This window comes from Ranitomeya variabilis, chromosome 2 (assembly GCF_051348905.1).
Source record: "Ranitomeya variabilis isolate aRanVar5 chromosome 2, aRanVar5.hap1, whole genome shotgun sequence".
NCBI lineage: Eukaryota > Metazoa > Chordata > Amphibia > Anura > Dendrobatidae > Ranitomeya > Ranitomeya variabilis.
The window spans coordinates 1,072,586,476-1,072,605,744 of record NC_135233.1 but is presented as its reverse complement, the minus strand read 5'-3'; the positions used below and the strand labels follow the sequence as shown (position 1 = coordinate 1,072,605,744).

General features: G+C 45.5%; 1 protein-coding gene across 1 annotated transcript in view; it reads left to right on the top strand.

Moving 5' to 3' along the window:
• The window catches only part of LOC143808677 (cytochrome P450 2K1-like), a 200,170-nt gene that overhangs the window by 92,626 nt on the left and 88,275 nt on the right, over positions 1-19,269 (top strand). Inside the window, exon 4 of the mRNA XM_077291581.1 lies at positions 4,759-4,908. Coding sequence (XP_077147696.1) covers positions 4,759-4,908 — 150 coding nt within the window. The remainder of the gene's footprint in view (positions 1-4,758; positions 4,909-19,269) is intronic.

Genomic DNA, 19,269 nt, shown 5'->3' with positions numbered 1-19,269 from the left:
GGAACTGTGCGGTCAGTATAAAATACTACAAAAAATTATCCACGCAGAGGATGCAAAAGACCCCCACACCGACTCACGATGTGAGGGGCGCAACTCTGCACCCCAGAGCTTCCAGCTAGCAATAAAATAGCATATAAGCAAGCTGGACTGAACTCGTTATATACAGAGAAACATTTTCAAAAAACAAAGAGCAGAAATGAACTAGCATGAACTTAGCTTCTCCAGGAGGAGACAGGTCACAAGGGAAGTCCAAGAGAGTTCTGAACCAGTACTGAATACAACGACAGCTGGCAACAAGTAAAGGTCCAGGTGGAGTTAAATAGGAAACCAGCATAGCAGAAAACGAGGCAGCTGGAGCCCAGCTAAAGACAGCCAAATCACTCAAGGCCACCAGAGGGAGCCCATGAACAGAACTCACAAAGTACCACTCATGACCACAGGAGGGAGCCCGAGAACGGAATTCACAACAGTTATACTCCTATTTTCATGGGAGAAAAAGGGTAAGAGTTGAGTCATCTAGGTAGGAGATTGAACTGAACTGAAAAAAGTCCAGATCAGAGGTGTTACTCTCTTTGTTTGTATCAGACTTTGAAAGTTTTGGGACACCTTGAGAATTGGCTAGAGATAGAAGCTGGGATGCAGTTGGGGAGGTGGAGCTTTTGAAGTCTCCCAGGATAAGGTTTGTCAATTCAGAGGACATGAAGTGTGGCTGCAACACATAAAAGTGATAAAGGAAGTGGGTGGGTGAGCCTTGGGGCTGGTATATGACTGCTACTATGAGGGAGAGGGGATAGAACATTCTGACTGTGTGAACCTCAAAGGTAGAATGGTGTCCAATCGGCCTGCATTTATTTATTGGGTTAAAAACAGAATTGTTGTTGGCCGCGAGGAGTGTAGGTTTATTGTGGAGTTAGCAGTGGAAGTAGAGCGTGACAAATGCATTTTCCATGTGTCGTAATCTGGACATGGATAAGCCGTACCCTCACTATTACTTTTCTGAGAGCTAATTATTGTGAACAGCCTGCAGCCTTCTCAGATGATTTGTGGCTCAATCGTGTCATTGTCTGGATGACAGGGGCTAACTGAGAGCTATTCGCTACTAACATCACAGCGCTTGTTTCTGTATGACTCATAGCCTGTGATTTCTGTGATTATTGCATGGCCACTCCAATCTGTTGGCCACAGAAATTCAGCCTTTCCGCCTTATGGATACAGATGTTTTCGAAAGCTGAGTGTCGTCGCAGTCCCCCCAATACCAGTTGCCCAGTCACCATTACTTTTCTAAGAAAGATGTGCCTGCGCTACTGCAACAAGTCACAGACAACATCTCCCATTCCCTGAAAAATCCAGACCTGACACCCATAATGTGTTGGAACACAAAAATTGATGGTATGGTGTGGTATATGTGGTACAAAGATAGTGGGGCCATTCTTCATCAGTGGAACCTCAATGCCACTGGATATCTGAAATTGCTACAATATGATGTGTTGCACTGAAGATGGCACGTTCCCTGAGTTATTCCAGCAACATGGTGCCCTACCACATTATGTTTGTCAGGTCTGAGCATCTGACCCCATTGAACTTTTATCTTTGGGGTCATCTGAAGGCAATTGTCTATGCCGTGAAGATACGAGATGTGCAGTATCTGTAACAACAGATACTGGAAGCCTGTGCTAGCATTTCTTCTGCGGTGTTGCTATCAGTGTGTCAAGAGTGGGAGAAGAGGGTTGCATTGAAAATCCAACACAGTGAGCAGCACTTTGAACACATTTTATAAGTGGTCATAAACTTGTAAATAATTCATGACAAAATAAAGTTACGTTAAAACCAAGCACACCATTGTTTTTCTTGTGAAATTCTCAATAAGTTTGATGTGTCACATGACCCTCTTCCCATTGAAAAAAATAAAGTTGGATCCAAAATGGCCGACTTCAAAATGACCACCATGGTCATCACCCATCTTGAAAAGGTTCCCCCCTCCCATACACTAATGTTCTACAAACAGGAAGTTGATATCACCAACCATTCCCATTTTATTTAGGTGTATCCATATAAATGGCCTACCCTGTACTTTTCATCTAGTAACTGGTGTGCATCCATCACCTCTACCACACCAATAAATGACAAGGTGGGATACAGCAGGTTTTTTCACAATTAGCTATTAAAAAAATATTATTTAATATGTTATACTCGTGCATGGAGCACAATAGAAGCAGTGCACAACATGCTTGTAGGACATGTGCCCTGCCGGCTTTGTCTGAGAACCTCAGAAATGCCCCCACCCCAAAAAAAAAATACAGAAGATAAATTTTACAGCCACACTGAACACTATCCATCTACACTATCTGCCTGATATATGACCACCTGATCCCACCGGGGAACAGGACACAGACAGGCAGTCACGGCTGTGACACTGACTGACGGACAGATACGGCAGAGGCTCTGACAGGTGGACTGGCTTGACGGAGACACTGGCAGGCGGGCACGGCTGGCACTCAGGCAGGAGAGGAGGACTGAACTGGGACACTGGCAAGACCGGTATGGACCATTATACTGACAGGCAAAGTAAGTACTTAGGAACAGGTAGGAACCTGTTCCAACAGGAGGAACGGAGGAAGGGAAAGACCGCAAGAGCGGAAGCAAAGCAGGAGCACAGGAGGAGGCGCCAAGGGCAAGAGCCAAGAATGGAAATGCAGGAGGTGGAGCCAAGAGAAGGAGGCAGAGCCAAGAGCAGGAGACGTAGAAATGGAGCAAGGCAGAATGCAAAGAGCGGAGCCAGGTAGAACCACAAGGAGCAGAGCCACAGAGCAAAGTCACAGAGTGCAGAGCTGAGTGTCGAGCTAAGCTAGACACAGAGTGCAGAGCTGAGAGCAGAGCAGAGCAGGATACTGAGTGCAGAGCCAAGAGCTGAGCAGGACACAGAGGGCAGAGCTGAGAGCAAAGCAGAGCAAGACACAGCGGGCAGAGCCGAGAGCGGAGGAGAGAGGTGCTGAACCACTGGTAGTGGCAAAGAGAGCAGAGAGATAAGGCAGAGGTGCACACAGAAGAGTGGAAATGGTCAGCAAGCAAAGAGACAACAGGAACGGACATAGACCAGAGTTCAAACAGGAACAGACACAAATCTAGAACTGGATACGGATACAGGCCTGCGGATTGCAGGCCTCAGAGTCAGACACAGAAGTAACAGAACACAGATTCAGACCAGGGTATGACACCCCACTGGGTGGCGAACACAGACCAGGGTACAACGCCCCACTGGATGGCGGACACAGAGACAAAACCAAACACCTCAGCAGCAAAGTACTAACTGAGGAAGTAAGTTTGCTGAGGCATCCTCCAATGGGTGAGGATGCCATAAGAATCAGAGGCCTCTAGGATATTGGCCAGAGACACCTTAGGGAGGTGCACACAGACTGAATAAGAAACAGGAGTTGCTGGCGCCGCCCCCCTATGCAAACAGACAGAAAGTGTACACAGAGCAAGCGGCCATGAAGCACAGGACATGGAGCCGGCAGCAGACAGATCACACAGCATGGCACAGGGTGAGTGAATTGATGTATCAAGCAGGTGGGCGATGGAAGGCCATGCAGTGATGCCTGCAGGGTTGTTACAGCTATACTCGTGCATGGAGCACTATAGAACCAGTGCACAACACACTTGTAGGACATGTGCCCTGCTGCCTTTGTCTGACAACCTCAGTAATGCCTCCCCCCAAAAAAAATCCAGAAGGTAAATTTTACAGCCACACTGGACACTAACTAGCTACACTATGTGACTGATATACAACCGCCTAACTAAATAACTGAATTCTTGCTGTTACAGTGGCAGCATCAGGAGCAGCCTCTCTATGCTGCTACAGTGTCAAACTGGCACTAAAACAAGATGTCTGCGATTTAAATGGAGAGGGACATGTGATTTCAGTAGCCAATGACACAAGCAGTTGTGTCAGGACATTGTGGGTGTTATCGTTGCTAAAGTGCTGAAAATGTTTTTGTAGCAATGCAAATATTTTCCAGCACTTTTACCGAATGTCATTGATTTTTACAGATTTTATAAAATTTTGCTCTGGTTTCTGATCACGAATCCAAATGTATCACGAACGTTTTCCGAACAAATTAGCTCATCACTAGTTAGGAGGGCCGACGGTCAGTCCGAGCATTATGTTGCAATCCCCTTCTGAGTTATACTGTCATCTGTGTCTTCATATAGACTGGCAAATCTGTTGACAGCCAAATCAATTCACACCTACTCAACTAGTCCTCACACCTAATCAAAGATCTTTTCTGGCAGGTTGGTGCAAGAACCTACATTATGATTTGTGGCCTGATCATTTGGCATATGTTTGTCCTCCGGTTTTATTCCTTTCTCATTTCTTGATCTACTGTTTACTTTAAGTTCATGTTCAACTGGTTAATATTACAATGACTTAATTTCCATATCTTCTAATACTTCCCAACTTCTGCCAAAAATGTAAATTTACTGAGAAATATAACATATTTTACTGTAGGGTAAACACCGATTGCGTCTGCTAGAGATACATTTGGAAAATGTTGCACACCTTAAGTCATTCACATAGGACTTTCTTAAAACATGTCTCATTTTAAGTAGACATTGTTTTGTTAATCACAAAATATTTTTCGACACATTAGAAATTTGGCCTTTTGCGTCTTTAACGTGCTCTGAGTTAACCAGTAGATATGAAGTATTGGTTGCCATCTTGCTTCTCTCATCTTCTCTTCTTATAAAATGTGTCCTCAGGACTTATTTTTGCTTCCATGGATAACTGGAGAACAATGAGACGGTTTACTCTGTCAGCACTTCGAGATTTTGGAATGGGCAAGGAAACCATCGAAAACAAGATTTCTGAAGAATCAGATTTTTTGGTGCAAAAGTTCAGATCTTACAAAGGTTGGTGAAAGGATGCTTTACACTTTGTGCATAGCTTCATGAAAAGAATTTACTATGTCATGAGCCCATCAGTGGAGATAATTCTGAACGTCCATAAAAACAGAACCCTATTAGCCTTGAGTGGTTATTAAAGATGAGCAAATCTAATGAAAGTCTTTTTGATTCAATTCACTCAAATTTGGCATATTCGGAGATTGTTTGTTCCAAATTGAAACTGTCATGATTGTTGTTAGGACAGGGAAGAGAAAAATCTTTATCTTCTCCTTTCCTCACTTGTTTTGCCGCCTCTGCCAAATCTCCAAACCTCTTTGTACCGATCACTGAAGCCACTCCATTCCAGCGCCGAGGCCAATCTGATAACTGTGAATGGTCTTACATGGTCACAGGGTAAGTGTGAAGCGATGCACATCATGATATGAACATAAGAAGCTGTAATGGAGACACCACCCATGCAAAAAAAGAAGACCGGAGTGAAAGATAGGAGCGGGCAGAACGGATGAAAGGGGAAAAAGTTTTAAATCATTTTAACCTTTTTTAACCCTCAATAGAATTTAATCTTTGTTTGGATTTATATGTATCAAATCCCAAATTTGTCGGATTCTAGCATATCCAAATTTTAGTGGAGATTCATAATCAATCATAATTCAAATCACCTCTCATCAGCTTAAATCTGTTTGTAACCCCTTTCTGATATTTGTCGTAATAATACGTCCCTGTGCCCTGGGCCTATCTGATCAGGGACGTATTATTACTCCATGGCGATCGGCCGTGCACATTGGCTGTGCGTAAGCGATCGCCGCCGGGTGTCAGCTGATTCTGAGAGCTAACACCCAGCACTAACTGCCAAGAGTGGTTACGCACCACTCCCAGCACTTTAACCCCCTAAATGCTGCGATTGAAAGCAATCACAGCATTCCAGGGGCTGGCCCAGTGCTGACGGCCTCTCTGCATTTGGATTATAGACCCCAGGTCCCTATCATTGTCATGATGACCCAATGTTATCATGATGACATCCTGGTTGCCAGGGCTAGGAAACTTGCTGATCATGCACAGTGCATGATCAGCAACTTTGTCTGTCAGTGCAGAGTAGGTTGCTGCATCCCCATGCTGCACAAGCAGTCAGCCTGCAAGAAATGATAGTATCAAATTACAACAAAGTAAAAAAAATAAAAAAAATAAAAAATAAAAATGTAAATACAGCATATTTCCAATTATTTTTTTTAATATAAAAAATAATAAAATTAAAAGATGTATCTATAAATAAATATTTGTATGAAAAAAATATCAGCAGTAAAAGTACACATGTTTGGTATTGGCGCATCGGCAATGATTTGACTTATAAAACTTTCCACTACTTAGCTCTTTTATTGAACATGATAAAAAAAAATAAAAAACAAGGCAAAAAACAATGCTTTATCATCATACCTCCCAATAAAAAGTGGGGAAAAAAAGATGATCAAAAAGACTGATATAAATTAACATGTTACTGCTGAAAACGTCATCTTGTCCTGCAAAAAACAAGCCATCGTACAGCTCCATCAGCGGAAAGATTAAAAAGTTATAGCTCTCAGAATAAAGTGATGCAAAAATAATTATTTTTTTCTATGAAATAGGTTTTATTGTGAAAAAGCACCAAACATAAAAAATTATATAAATTAGGTATCGCGTTAATCATACTGACCCAAAAAAAAAAACTATCTTATCAATTTTACCACACACGGAAAGGAATAAACCTCACCAAAAAAAATTCTGAATTGCTGGTTTTGTTCATTCCGCTTCTCAAAAATCAGAATAGAAAGCGATTTAAAAATTCATGTTCCCAAAAAATGGTACCAATAAAAACGTCAACTCGTCCTGCAAAAAGGGCTGCAGGAGCTCCGGTGTTGGTGAGGCGGTAGCTTCGGTAGTGATGAGGAGGCAGCGGGGTCAGTGCAGGCTGTAGGCTTTCTTGAAGAGATGGGTTTCAGGTTCTGTCTGAAGGATCCGAACATAGTTGATAGTCGGACGTGTTGGGGCAGAGAATTCAAGAGGATGGGGGATATTCGGGAGAAGTCTTGGAGGCGACTGGATGAGGAGCGAATAAGTGTGGAGGAGAGAAGGAGGTCTTGGGAGGACCGGAGATTACATGAGGGAAGATATCGGGAGATTAGTTCAGAGATATATGGAATAGACAGGTTATGGATGGCTTTGTAGGTCAGTATTAGTAATTTGAACTGGATATGCTGATGGAATGGGAGCCAGTGAAGAGATTTGCAGAGGGGGAAGCGGAGGAGTATCAAGGAGAGAGATGAATTAGTCAGGCAGCAGAGTTAAGGATGGATTGGAGAGGTGCAAGGGTGTTAGCAGGGAGGCCGCAGAAAAGGATGTTGCAGTAGTCAAGGCGGGAGATGACGAGGGCATGCACAAGCATTTTAGTAGATTGACAGTTGAGGAAAGGACAGATTCTGGAGATATTTTTGAGCTGGAGGCAACAGGAGGTGGACAGAACTTGGATGTGCGGTTTGAAGGACAGGGCAGAGTCAAAGGTTACTCCGAGGCAGCGGACTTCGGGTACGAGGGAAAGCATGATGTCATTGATTGCAATAGATAGGTCAGGTAAGGAAGATCTATGGGATGGAATAAAGATGATGAGTTCACATTTGTCCACATTGAGTTTGAGGAAGTGAGAGGAGAAGAAGGAGGATATGGCTGATAGACACTCTGGGATTCTGGACAGCAGAGCTGTGACGTCTGGGCCAGAGAGGTAGATCTGAGTGTCATCAGCATGGAGGTGGTACTGGAATCCATGGGACTTTATGAGTTCTCCCAGGCCAAGTGTATAGATTGAGAAGAGCAGGGGTCCTAGAACAGAGCCTTGGGGGACTCCAACAGAGAGAGGGTGGGATGAGGAGGTAGTGTGGGAGTGGGAGACACTGAATGTGTGGTTGGAAAGTTACAAGGAGATCCAGGATAGGGCAAGGTCTTTTGATGCCAAAGGAGGAGAGGATCTGTAGTAGGAGGCAGTGGTCAACTGTGTCGAAATCTGAGGACAGGTCTAGAAAGAGGAGTACACAGTATTGTCCGCTAGCTTTGGCGGTAAGTAGGTCGTTAGAGATTTTGGTCAGGGCTGTCTCAGTTGAGTGATGGGGCAGAAACCAGATTGTAGATTGTCAAAGAGCAATTTAGATGAGAGGTGGGAAGAAAGTCCAGAGTGGATGTGCTGCTCCAGGAGTTTGGAAGTGAAAGGGAGCAGCGATATTGAGCAATTGCTGGACATAGCAGTTGGATCGAGGGTTGGCTTTTTAAGATAGGCGTGATTATGGCATGTTTGAAAGCAGAAGGGAAGATGTCAGAAGTTAGTGATAGGTTGAAGAGGTGGGTTAGGGATGGGATAAGTGTGGTGGTGAGGTTGGGGAGGTGTTATGACCTGGTGGTTAAGAGGCCACACTGATATGACCTGGTGGCTAAAACGCAACATGGGACAAGCTCTGAGAAGGTGGTATCTCTACTGACCGCAGTCCCTAATCCTAACAACAACACTAGTAATAGCCGTGGGATGTTCCTAACTCTCCCTAGACACCTCTTCACAGCCTAAGAACTAACTACCCCTAAAGAAGGAAATAGAAAGCTATCTTGCCTCAGAGAAAACCCCAAAAGGAAAGACAGCCCCCCACAAATATTGGCTGTGAGTGAAGAGGGAAATGACGTACACAGAAATGAAATCAGATTTCAGCAAAGGAGGCCAATACTAAACTTGATAGACAGAGAGAAAAGGATACTGTGCGGTCAGTATTAAAAACTACAAAATCCACGCAGAGTTTACAAAAATGAACTCCACACCGACTCACGGTGTGGAGGGGCAAATCTGCTTTCCCAGAGCTTCCAGCTAGCCTGAATATGACATAGTGACAAGCTGGACAAAAAAAGACATATTTGCAGAGCAATAGAGTCCAAGCAAATGGACAAACAAAAGCTAGCAAAAACTTATATTTTGCTGACAAGGACAGGCCATATGAGAAATCCAAGGAGAGAACCAAATCCAACCAAGAACATTGACAGCTGGCATGAACTAAAGCCCAGAGCAGGTTTAAATAACAAACCCAGGCAAGGCAATTAGTGAAGGCAGCTGCTACAGCTACCTAAAGGAGCAGCAGTTCCACTCGAAACCACCAGAGGGAGCCCAAGGGCAGAACTCACAAAAATACCATTAGCAACCACAGGAGGGAGCTCCAGAAAGGAATTCACAACAGTACCCCCCCCTTGAGGAGGGGTCACCGAACCCTCACCAGGGCTCCCAGGCCGACCAGGACGAGCCAAATGGAAAGCACGAACCAAATCGGCAGCATGAACATCGGAGGCAACAACCCAAGAATTATCCTCCTGGCCATAACCATTCCACTTGACCAGATACTGAAGCTTCCGCCTCGAAAAACGAGAATCCAAAATCTTCTCCACCACATATTCCAATTCCCCCTCAACCAACACCAGAGCAGGAGGATCAACGGAGGGAACCATAGGTACCACATATCTCCGCAACAAGGTTCTATGGAACACATTATGAATGGAAAAGGAAGCTGGAAGGGCCAAACGAAAAGACACCGGATTGATAATTTCAGAAATCTTATAAGGCCCAATAAAGCGAGGCTTGAACTTAGGGGCAGAAACATTCATAGGAACATGACGAGAAGACAACCAGACCAAATCCCCAACATGAAGCCGGGGACCAACACACCGACGACGGTTAGCAAAACATTGAGCCTTTTCCTGAGACAACGTCAATTTGTCCACCACATGAGTCCAAATTTGCTGCAACCTGTCCACCACAGAATCCACACCAGGACAGTCAGAAGGCTCAAGCTGCCCCGAAGAAAAACGAGGATGAAAACCAAAATTACAAAAGAAAGGCGAAACCAAGGTAGCCGAACTAGCCCGATTATTAAGGGCAAACTTGGCCAACGGCAAAAAGGTCACCCAATCATCCTGATCAGCAGACACGAAGCATCTCAAATAGGTTTCCAAGGTCTGATTGGTTCGCTCCGTTTGGCCATTTGTCTGAGGATGGAATGCTGAAAAAAAAGACAAATCAATGCCCATTCTAGCACAAAAGGACCGCCAAAACCTAGAAACGAACTGGGAACCTCTGTCAGTCACAATATTCTCCGGAGTACCATGCAAACGAACCACGTGCTGAAAAAATAATGGAAACAAATCAGAGGAGGAAGGCAACTTAGGCAACGGTACCAAATGGACCATCTTAGAAAACCGGTCACAAACCACCCAGATGACAGACATCTTCTGAGAAACAGGAAGATCAGAAATAAAATCCATGGAAATATGCATCTAGGGCCTCTCAGGAATAGACAAAGACAAAAGCAACCCACTGGCATGGGAACAGCAAGGCTTAGCCCTAGCACAGGTCCCACAGGACTGCACAAACGAACGCACATCCCGCGACAAGGAAGGCCACCAAAAGGACCTAGCCACTAAATCTCTGGTACCAAAAATCCCAGGGTGACCAGCCAACACCGAACAATTAACCTCTGAAATTACCCTGCTAGTCCATCTATCAGGAACAAACAGTTTCCCCACAGGACAGCGGTCAGGTTTATCAGCCTGAAACTCCTGAAGTACCCGCCGCAAATCAGGGGAGATGGCAGAAAGAATCACCCCCTCCTTGAGGATCCCAGCTGGCTCAAGAACTCCCAGAGAATCAGGCAAAAAACTCCTAGAAAGGGCATCAGCCTTCACATTCTTAGATCCCGGAATATACGAGACCACAAAATCAAAACGTGAGAAAAACAGACCACCGAGCTTGTCTAGGATTCAACCGCTTAGCAGACTCGAGGTAAATCAGATTCTTATGATCAGTCAAGACCACCACGCGATGCTTGGCTCCCTCAAGCCAATGTCGCCACTCCTCAAATGCCCACTTCATAGCCAACAACTCCCGATTGCCGACATCATAATTACGCTCAGCAGGCGAAAACTTTCTGGAGAAGAAAGAACATGGTTTCATCAAAGAGCCATCAGAATTTCTCTGAGACAAAACGGCCCCTGCCCCAATCTCAGAAGCATCAACCTCAACCTGAAAAGGGAGAGAAGCATCCGGCTGACGCAACACAGGGGCAGAAGTAAAACGACGTTTAAGCTCCTGAAAGGCCTCAACAGCCGCAGAGGACCAATTCATCACATCAGCGCCCTTCCTCGTCAAATCGGTCAGAGGCTTCACCACACTAGAAAAATTAGCAATAAAGCGGTGATAAAAATTGGCAAAGCCCAAAAATTTCTGAAGGCTCTTTACAGATGTAGGTTGAGTCCAATCATGAATGGCCTGGACTTTAACAGGGTCCTTTTTCAATAGCCGAGGGTGAAAAAATGAAACCCAAAAAAGAAACCTTCTGAACTCCAAAGAGGCACTTAGACCCCTTCACAAACAACGCATTAGCACGAAGGACCTGAAATACCATCCTAACCTGCTTCACATGAGACTCCCAATCATCGGAGAAAACCAAAATATCATCCAAATACACAATCATGAATTTATCCAGATAATTCTGGAAGATATCATGCATAAAGGACTGAAATACCGATGGAGCATTAGAGAGCCCGAATGGCATCACAAGATATTCAAAATGGCCTTCGGGCGTATTAAATGCTGTTTTCCATTCATCACCTTGTTTAACACGCACGAGATTATACGCCCCTCGAAGGTCAATCTTAGTAAACCAACTGGCACCCTTAATCCGAGCAAACAAATCAGAAAGTAAAGGTAAAGGGTACTGGAATTTGACAGTGATCTTATTGAGAAGGCGATAATCTATACAGGGTCTCAAGGAGCCATCCTTCTTGGCAACAAAAAAAAATCCCGCTCCCAACGGTGACGAAGACGAGCGAATATGCCCCTTCTCCAAGGACTCCTTTACATAACTCTGCATAGCGGCATGCTCTGGCACAGACAGATTGAAAAGTCGGCCCTTATGGAACTTACAGCCAGGAATCAAATTAATGGCACAATCGCAGTCCCTATGAGGAGGCAGGGAACTGGACTTGGGCTCATCAAATACATCCTGGAAATCCGACAAAAACTCAGGAACTTCAGAAGAAGGGGACGAGGAAATGGACATCAAAGGAATATCACTATGTATCCCCTGACAACCCCAACCAGTTACAGACATAGATCTCCAATCCAGCACTGGATTATGTACCTGTAACCATGGAAAACCCAGCACAACAACATCATGCAAATTATGCAACACCAAAAAGCGAATATTTTCCTGATGTGCTGGAGCCATGTACATGGTTAACTGTGTCCAGTACTGAGGTTTATTCTTGGCCAATGGCGTAGCATCGATTCCCCCTTAAGGGAATAGGGCTCTGCAAAGACTCCAAGGAAAAACCACAGCGCTTGGCAAATTCTAAGTCCATTAAGTTCAGGGCAGCGCCAGAATCCACAAATGCCATAACAGAAAAGGATGACAATGAGCAAATCAGGGTAACAGACAAGAGAAATTTAGGCTGTACAGTACTAATGGTAACAGACCCAGGGACCCTCTTAGTACGCTTAGGGCAATCAGAAATAGCATGAGCAGAATCACCACAGTAAAAACACAGGCCATTCTGACATCTGAATTTCTGCCTTTCTGCTCTATTCAAAATCCTATCACATTGCATAGGCTCAGGACTCTGCTCAGAGGACACTGTCATATGGTGCACCACCTTGCGCTCGCGCAAGCGCCGATCAATCTGAATGGCCAAAGACATTGACTCATTCAGACCAGCAGGCGTAGGAAACCCCACCATAACATCTTTAAGGGCTTCAGAAAGACCCTTTCTGAAAATCGCTGCCAGGGCATACTCATTCCATTTTGTGAGCACAGACCACTTTCTAAATTTCTGGCAGTATACTTCTGCTGCTTCCTGACCCTGACACAGAGCCAGCAAATTTTTTTCTGCCTGATCCACTGAATTAGGCTCGTCATACAGCAATCCGAGCGCTTGAAAAAATGCGTCAATATTGAGCAATGCAGGATTTCCTGGCTCAAGGGAGAATGCCCAGTCCTGCGGGTCGCCACGCAGCAAAGAAATAACAATCTTCACCTGCTGAATGGGGTCACCAGAGGAACGGGGTCTCAGAGCAATAAACAATCTGCAATTATTTTTAAAGTTCAAAAATTTAGATCTATCCCCAGAAAATAAATCAGGAATAGGAATTCTAGGCTCTAATACCGGAGTCTGGACAACATAATCTTGGATACTCTGTACCCTTGCAGCGAGTTGATTCACGCGCAAGGACAGACCCTGAACCTCCATATCAGCACCAAAATCCTGAACCACCCAGAGATTAAGGGGAAAAAAAAGACAAAACAAGCTACAAAGGAAAAAAAATGACTCAGAACTTTCTTTTCCCTCTTTTGAGATGCATTTAACACATTGTGGGCCAGCTGTACTGTTATGACCTGGTGGTTAAGAGGCCACACTGATATGACCTGGTGGCTAAAACGCAACATGGAATGAGCTCTGAGAAGGTGGTATCTCTACTGACCGCAGTCCCTAATCCTAACAACAACACTAGTAATAGCCGTGGGATGTTCCTAACTCTCCCTAGACACCTCTTCACAGCCTAAGAACTAACTACCCCTAAAGAAGGAAATAGAAAGCTATCTTGCCTCAGAGAAAACCCCAAAAGGAAAGACAGCCCCCCACAAATATTGGCTGTGAGTGAAGAGGGAAATGACGTACACAGAAATGAAATCAGATTTCAGCAAAGGAGGCCAATACTAAACTTGATAGACAGAGAGAAAAGGATACTGAGCAGTCAGTATTAAAAACTACAAAATCCACGCAGAGTTTACAAAAATGAACTCCACACCGACTCACGGTGTGGAGGTGCAAATCTGCTTTCCCAGAGCTTCCAGCTAGCCTGAATATGACATAGTGACAAGCTGGACAAAAAAAGACATATTTGCAGAGCAATAGAGTCCAAGCAAATGGACAAACAAAAACTAGCAAAAACTTATCTTTTGCTGACAAGGACAGGCCATATGAGAAATCCAAGGAGAGAACCAAATCCAACCAAGAACATTGACAGCTGGCATGAACTAAAGCCCAGAGCAGGTTTAAATAACAAACACAGGCAAGGCGATTAGTGAAGGCAGCTGCTACAGCTACCTAAAGGAGCAGCAGTTCCACTCGAAACCACCAGAGGGAGCCCAAGGGCAGAACTCACAAAAATACCATTAGCAACCACAGGAGGGAGCTCCAGAACGGAATTCACAACAGGAGGAGGTGGGATGGGATGAGGGCAAGCGCACAGGTGGTGGGGTGTGATTTGGAGAGGAGACATTTAGCCCCCCTTCAGTGGTGTTGGATAGGGAGGTTATGGTGTTTGGGCATTGGTCTGGTATACAAAGGGGGTGTGGTGGTTGAACAATGAAGACTTGCCTTGTCTGGTCGATCTTATTTTTAAAGTGTGTGGCAAAGTCCTCAGCAGAGATGAGGGAGTTTGGAGGGGGCAGTGGGGGTTGGAGGAGGGAGTTAAAGGTTTTGAATAACTGTTTGGGGTTGTAAGATAGGGAAGATACGAGGGTTGTGAAGTAGGCCTGTTTAGCAGAGGTGAGAGCAGATTTAAAAGCGAGTGTTGTTTGTTTGAATACAGTGAAGTCATCTTGCGAGTGTGTTTCCTTCCAACACCGCTCTGCAACCCTGGACACTTGCAGAAGCTTTTTAGTGGTGTTATTGTGCCAAGGTTGCCTATTGATACATCACACTCTGCCGTGGACGAGCGGGGCAACCGTGTCAATAGCTGATGCAAGAGTGGCATTGTGGAAAGCAGCGGCACTGTCTGTGTCGTGGAGTGAGGTTATGGATGCCAGTGGTAGATTGGAGTCAGAGAGTGTGTGGGTGTCTAGGTGTGCAAGGTTTCTGCGGGGGTGTGCATGTTGCTGGACATGGGTGACCGGTGTGGAGGACAGGGTTGAGAAAGTGAGCAGATGGTGGTCGAATAGAGGGAGAGGGGAGGTGGTGAAGTTAGAGAGCAGAGATGGGTGAATACCAGGTCTAATATATGTCTGTCTGTGTGGGTGGCTGCGGAAGACCACTGAGTAAGTCCAAAGGATAAAGTAAAGGACATAAGTTTGGAGGCTGTTGATTGAAGGGTATCAATGGGGATGTTGAAGTCACCCATGATGATGGTGGGAATTTCAGCAGAGAGAAAGTGAAGAAGCCAGGTGCAGAATTGGTCAATAAAGGCAGTGGCCGGGCCTGGAGGTCGGTCTATGATGGCCACTTGGAGGTTGGAGGGAGAGTAGATGTGGACAGAGTGGACTTCAAAAGAAGGGAGGATAAGGGATGGAAGAGGTGGGATTGTGTTAAAGGTGCATTTTGAAGAAAGGAGAAGACCGACTCCTCCACTTTGTCTGTTGCCGGGGCGAGGGGTGTGGGTGAAGTGGAGGCCTCCATAACACAGAGCAGCAGGGGCGGCGGTGTCAGAGGGTGTTAGACATGTTTCTGTGAGGCCGATGAAGGCAAGATTGTGAGAGAGAAAAAGGTCGTGAATCACTTGAAGCTTATTGCAGATTGAGCGGACATTCCAGAGTGCTCCAAAGAGGGGGAGCAGGGGGGTGGGTGTCAGGGGCACGGGTTTTATGTTGGAAAGATTGCGGTAGTTCATATTAGATAGGGGATGGTAGGAGGGGGTAGTAATGGGAGGTATGAGCTGTGGGGGTCCAGGGTTGGGAGATATGTCTCCAGCAGTGAGGAGAAGCAGAGAAAGGGAGAGCAGGTGGGACAAAGAGAGTGGCAGGCTTGTTTTATGTTTTCTTAGGAAAGATTTGAGGTTGAGGAGCAGGTCAGCGGACGAGGACAGGTGGGGAGGTAAGAGAGAAGGGGCGATGAGTATTAGGATAGAGAGTGCTGGGGTTTGTGATAGGGAAGGAGAGAGAGGATTAGTGGAGCAAACACTGTAAGGGCATAGGTAAACATGGTGAAGGAGTAAGGGTACTGTCACACAGTACCATTTTGATCGCTACGACGGCACGATCCGTGACGTCGCAGCGATCGTATGATTATCGCTCCAGCGTCGTAGACTGCGGTCACACGTTGCAATCACGGCGCTGGAGCGATGCCGAAGTCCCCGGTAACCAGGGTAAACATCGGGTAACTAAGCGCAGGGCCGCGCTTAGTAACCCGATGTTTACCGTGGTTACCAGCGTAAAAGTAAAAAAGAAACAAACAGTACATACTTACATTCCGGTGTCTGTCCCCGGCGTTCTGCTTCTCTCCACTGTGTAAGCGCCATAGCCGGCAAGCACAGCGGTGACGTCAGACGTCACCGCTGTGCTCGCTTTCTGGCCGGCAGGCGCTCACACAGTGCAGAGAAGCTGAGACGCCGGAGGACAGACACCGGAATGTGAGTATGTACTGTTTGTTTTTTTTTTACTTTTGCGCTGGTAACCACGGTAAACATCGGGTTACTAAGCGCGGCCCTGCGCTTAGTTACCCGATGTTTACCCTGGTTACAAGCGAACACATCGCTGGATCGCTGTCACACACAACGATCCAGCGATGTCAGCGGGTGATCAAGCGACAAAAGAAAGTTCCATACGATCTGCTACGACGTGCGATTCTCAGCAGGATCCCTGATCGCTGCTGCGTGTCAGACACTGCGATATCGTAACGATATTGCTAGAACGTCATGAATCGTACCGTCGTAGCGATCAAAATGGTACTGTGTGACAGTACCCTAAGATGAGTTAATAGAAAAGCTAGGTCCAAGTAATAAGAAGTGCTTACACAGCAAACATACCCAAAAGAGACAGATACATAGAGTGGGCTTCTTACTCCTGCCGTGACTAACTGCTGTTGAAATAACTGTGACGTCTTTATGCTTAGCTGCATAATGCTTTGCTGCAGGAATGCGCGTGCCTGACCCCACACTCGTGCACCCCTTAAGATGCTACTAAATTTATAGGACTGAGTAAAGGATCAGGTGAGAGGGATTGTGGGTCCTTATTTGGGATAAATTATCAATTGGCCAACACTAGGGTTGAGCGAAACGGATCGTTCATTTTCATAAGTCGCCGACTTTTGGCAAAGTTGGAGTCTCATGAAACCGAGCCAATCCCTGTGTGGGGTCTGCCATGCGGTACGCGACTTTTGCACCAAAGTCGCATTTCAATGACGCTAAAAGCGCCATTTCTCAGAAAATGGAGGTGGACGCAGAGTGTGGGCAGCGTGATGACATAGATCTCAGTCCCCACCATCTTAGAGAAGGGCATTGCAGTGATTGGCTTGCTTTCTGCGGCGTCACATGGCTATAAATGGGCGTTCCTGCCGACCGCCATCTTACTGCTGCTGATCTGAGCGTAGGGAGAGGTTGCTACAACTTCTTCGGAAGCAGGGATAGTGATAGGCAGGGTACATAAAGCTAACAACCGCTTGTGCTGTAGCGATTTCCACTGTCCAACACCACCCTTTGATTGCAGGGACAGTGGAAGCTAAATTTTTTTTTCCTCAGCGCTGTAGCTCATTGGGCTGCACTAGAGTGCTCCCTGACCCTGATAGCAGCGTTGCTGTGCCTGTGTGTACGCCGCTGTGCAAACCAACTGCTTTTTTCAAAGCACAAATCCTGTTTTTCCTTCCTTTCTGCGCAGCTATCTTGTGTGTTTGTCCACACTTTTGTGTGCAGCAGTCCTTTTTACAGCTGCCTGCCATACTTTTCTGAGATAACTGCAGGGAGATAAATATTGGCAAGTCTGCCTCCGTGCCATTGCTGTGTGTGGCATCTGTCTGTCATTGTGTGGCACCGAAAACACTGTGTAATACTTGGCCATTTTTTTTTTTTTTGCTAAATTCTCCCTTTTCCCAAAAAAAAATTATTGGGAGATAAATATTGGCAAGTCTGCCTCCGTGCCATTGCTGTGTGTGGCATCTGTCTCACATTGTGTGCCACTGAAAACACTGTGTAATACTTGGCCATTTTTTTGGGGGGGTACATTCTCCCTTTTCCAAAAAAAAAAATTAGTGGGAGATAAATATTGGCAAGTCTGCCTCCGTGCCATTGCTGTGTGTGGCATCTGTCTCTCATTGTGTGGCACCAAAAACACTGTGTAATACTTGGCCTTTTTTTTGGGGGGGGGGTACATTCTCCCTTTTCCCCAAAAAAAATTAGTGGGAGATAAATATTGGCAAGTCTGCCTCCATGCCATTGCTGTGTGTGGCATCTGTCTCTCATTGTGTGTGTTGTGAATTGGATTATTTGGCTCCCTCTTGTGGTCACTAGCGACATGACACTTTGAGTTTCTTTCCCCAGCTTGGTACCCACCTGGCTCGTTAGTCCAGGGGTGTTGCTATTTAGCTTCCTGGATTTTCAGTCTGGTGCCTGGCATCGTTGTAATCAGTTCCTTTCTGTTTGCTCCTGTCTGCTGGTCCTGGTTCTTGCAAAATAAGCTAAGTCCTGCTTCCTTGTTTTTTGGTTATTTGCATTGCTCTTATTTTTTGTCCAGCTGGCACTAAATGTGATTCCTGATTTTGCTGGAAGTCTAGGGGGCTGATATTCTCCCCCCGGGCCGTTAGACGGTTCGGGGGTTCTTGAATATTCAGCGTGGAAATTTTGATAGGGTTTTTGCTGACCGTATAAGTCATCTTACTATATTCTGCTATTAGTCAGTGGGCCTCTCTTTGCTAAAAACCTAGTTCATTCTTACGTTTGTCTTTTCTTCTTACCTCACCGTTATTATTTGTTGGGGGCTTGTATCCAACTTTTGGGGTCTTTTCTCTGGAGGCAAGAAAGGTCTATCTTTTCCCTTCTAGGGTTAGTTAGTTCTCCGGCTGGCGCGAGACGTCTAGAACCAACGTAGGTACGTTCCCCGGCTGCTGCTATTTGTGGTGTTAGGATCAGGTATACGGTCAGCCTAGTTACCACTGCCCTATGAGCTGTTTTTTTGTGTTTGCAGACTTGGCAATAACTTCTGAGACCCTCTGCCATTGGGGTCATAACAGTATGCCAGGCCGAAGGTGAATGTTTAATGCATTGCAGATGTGGGATAATAAGAAAGGAAATTCTGAGTTTTGTTTTTTTTTCTCTTTCTTCCTCCCCTTTACCTCTGAGTGGCTTGAGCTTGCTGCAGACATGAATGTCCAGACTTTGATTACTAGTGTGGATCAGCTTGCTGCTCGTGTGCAGGGCATTCAAGATTTTGTTACCAGTAGTCCTATGTCTGAACCTAAAATACCTATTCCTGAACTGTTCTCTGGAGACCGATTTAAGTTTAGGAATTTCAGGAATAATTGTAAATTGTTTCTATCTCTGAGACCCCGTTCGTCTGGAGACTCAGCTCAGCAAGTTAAAATTGTTATCTCTTTCTTGCGGGGCGACCCTCAGGA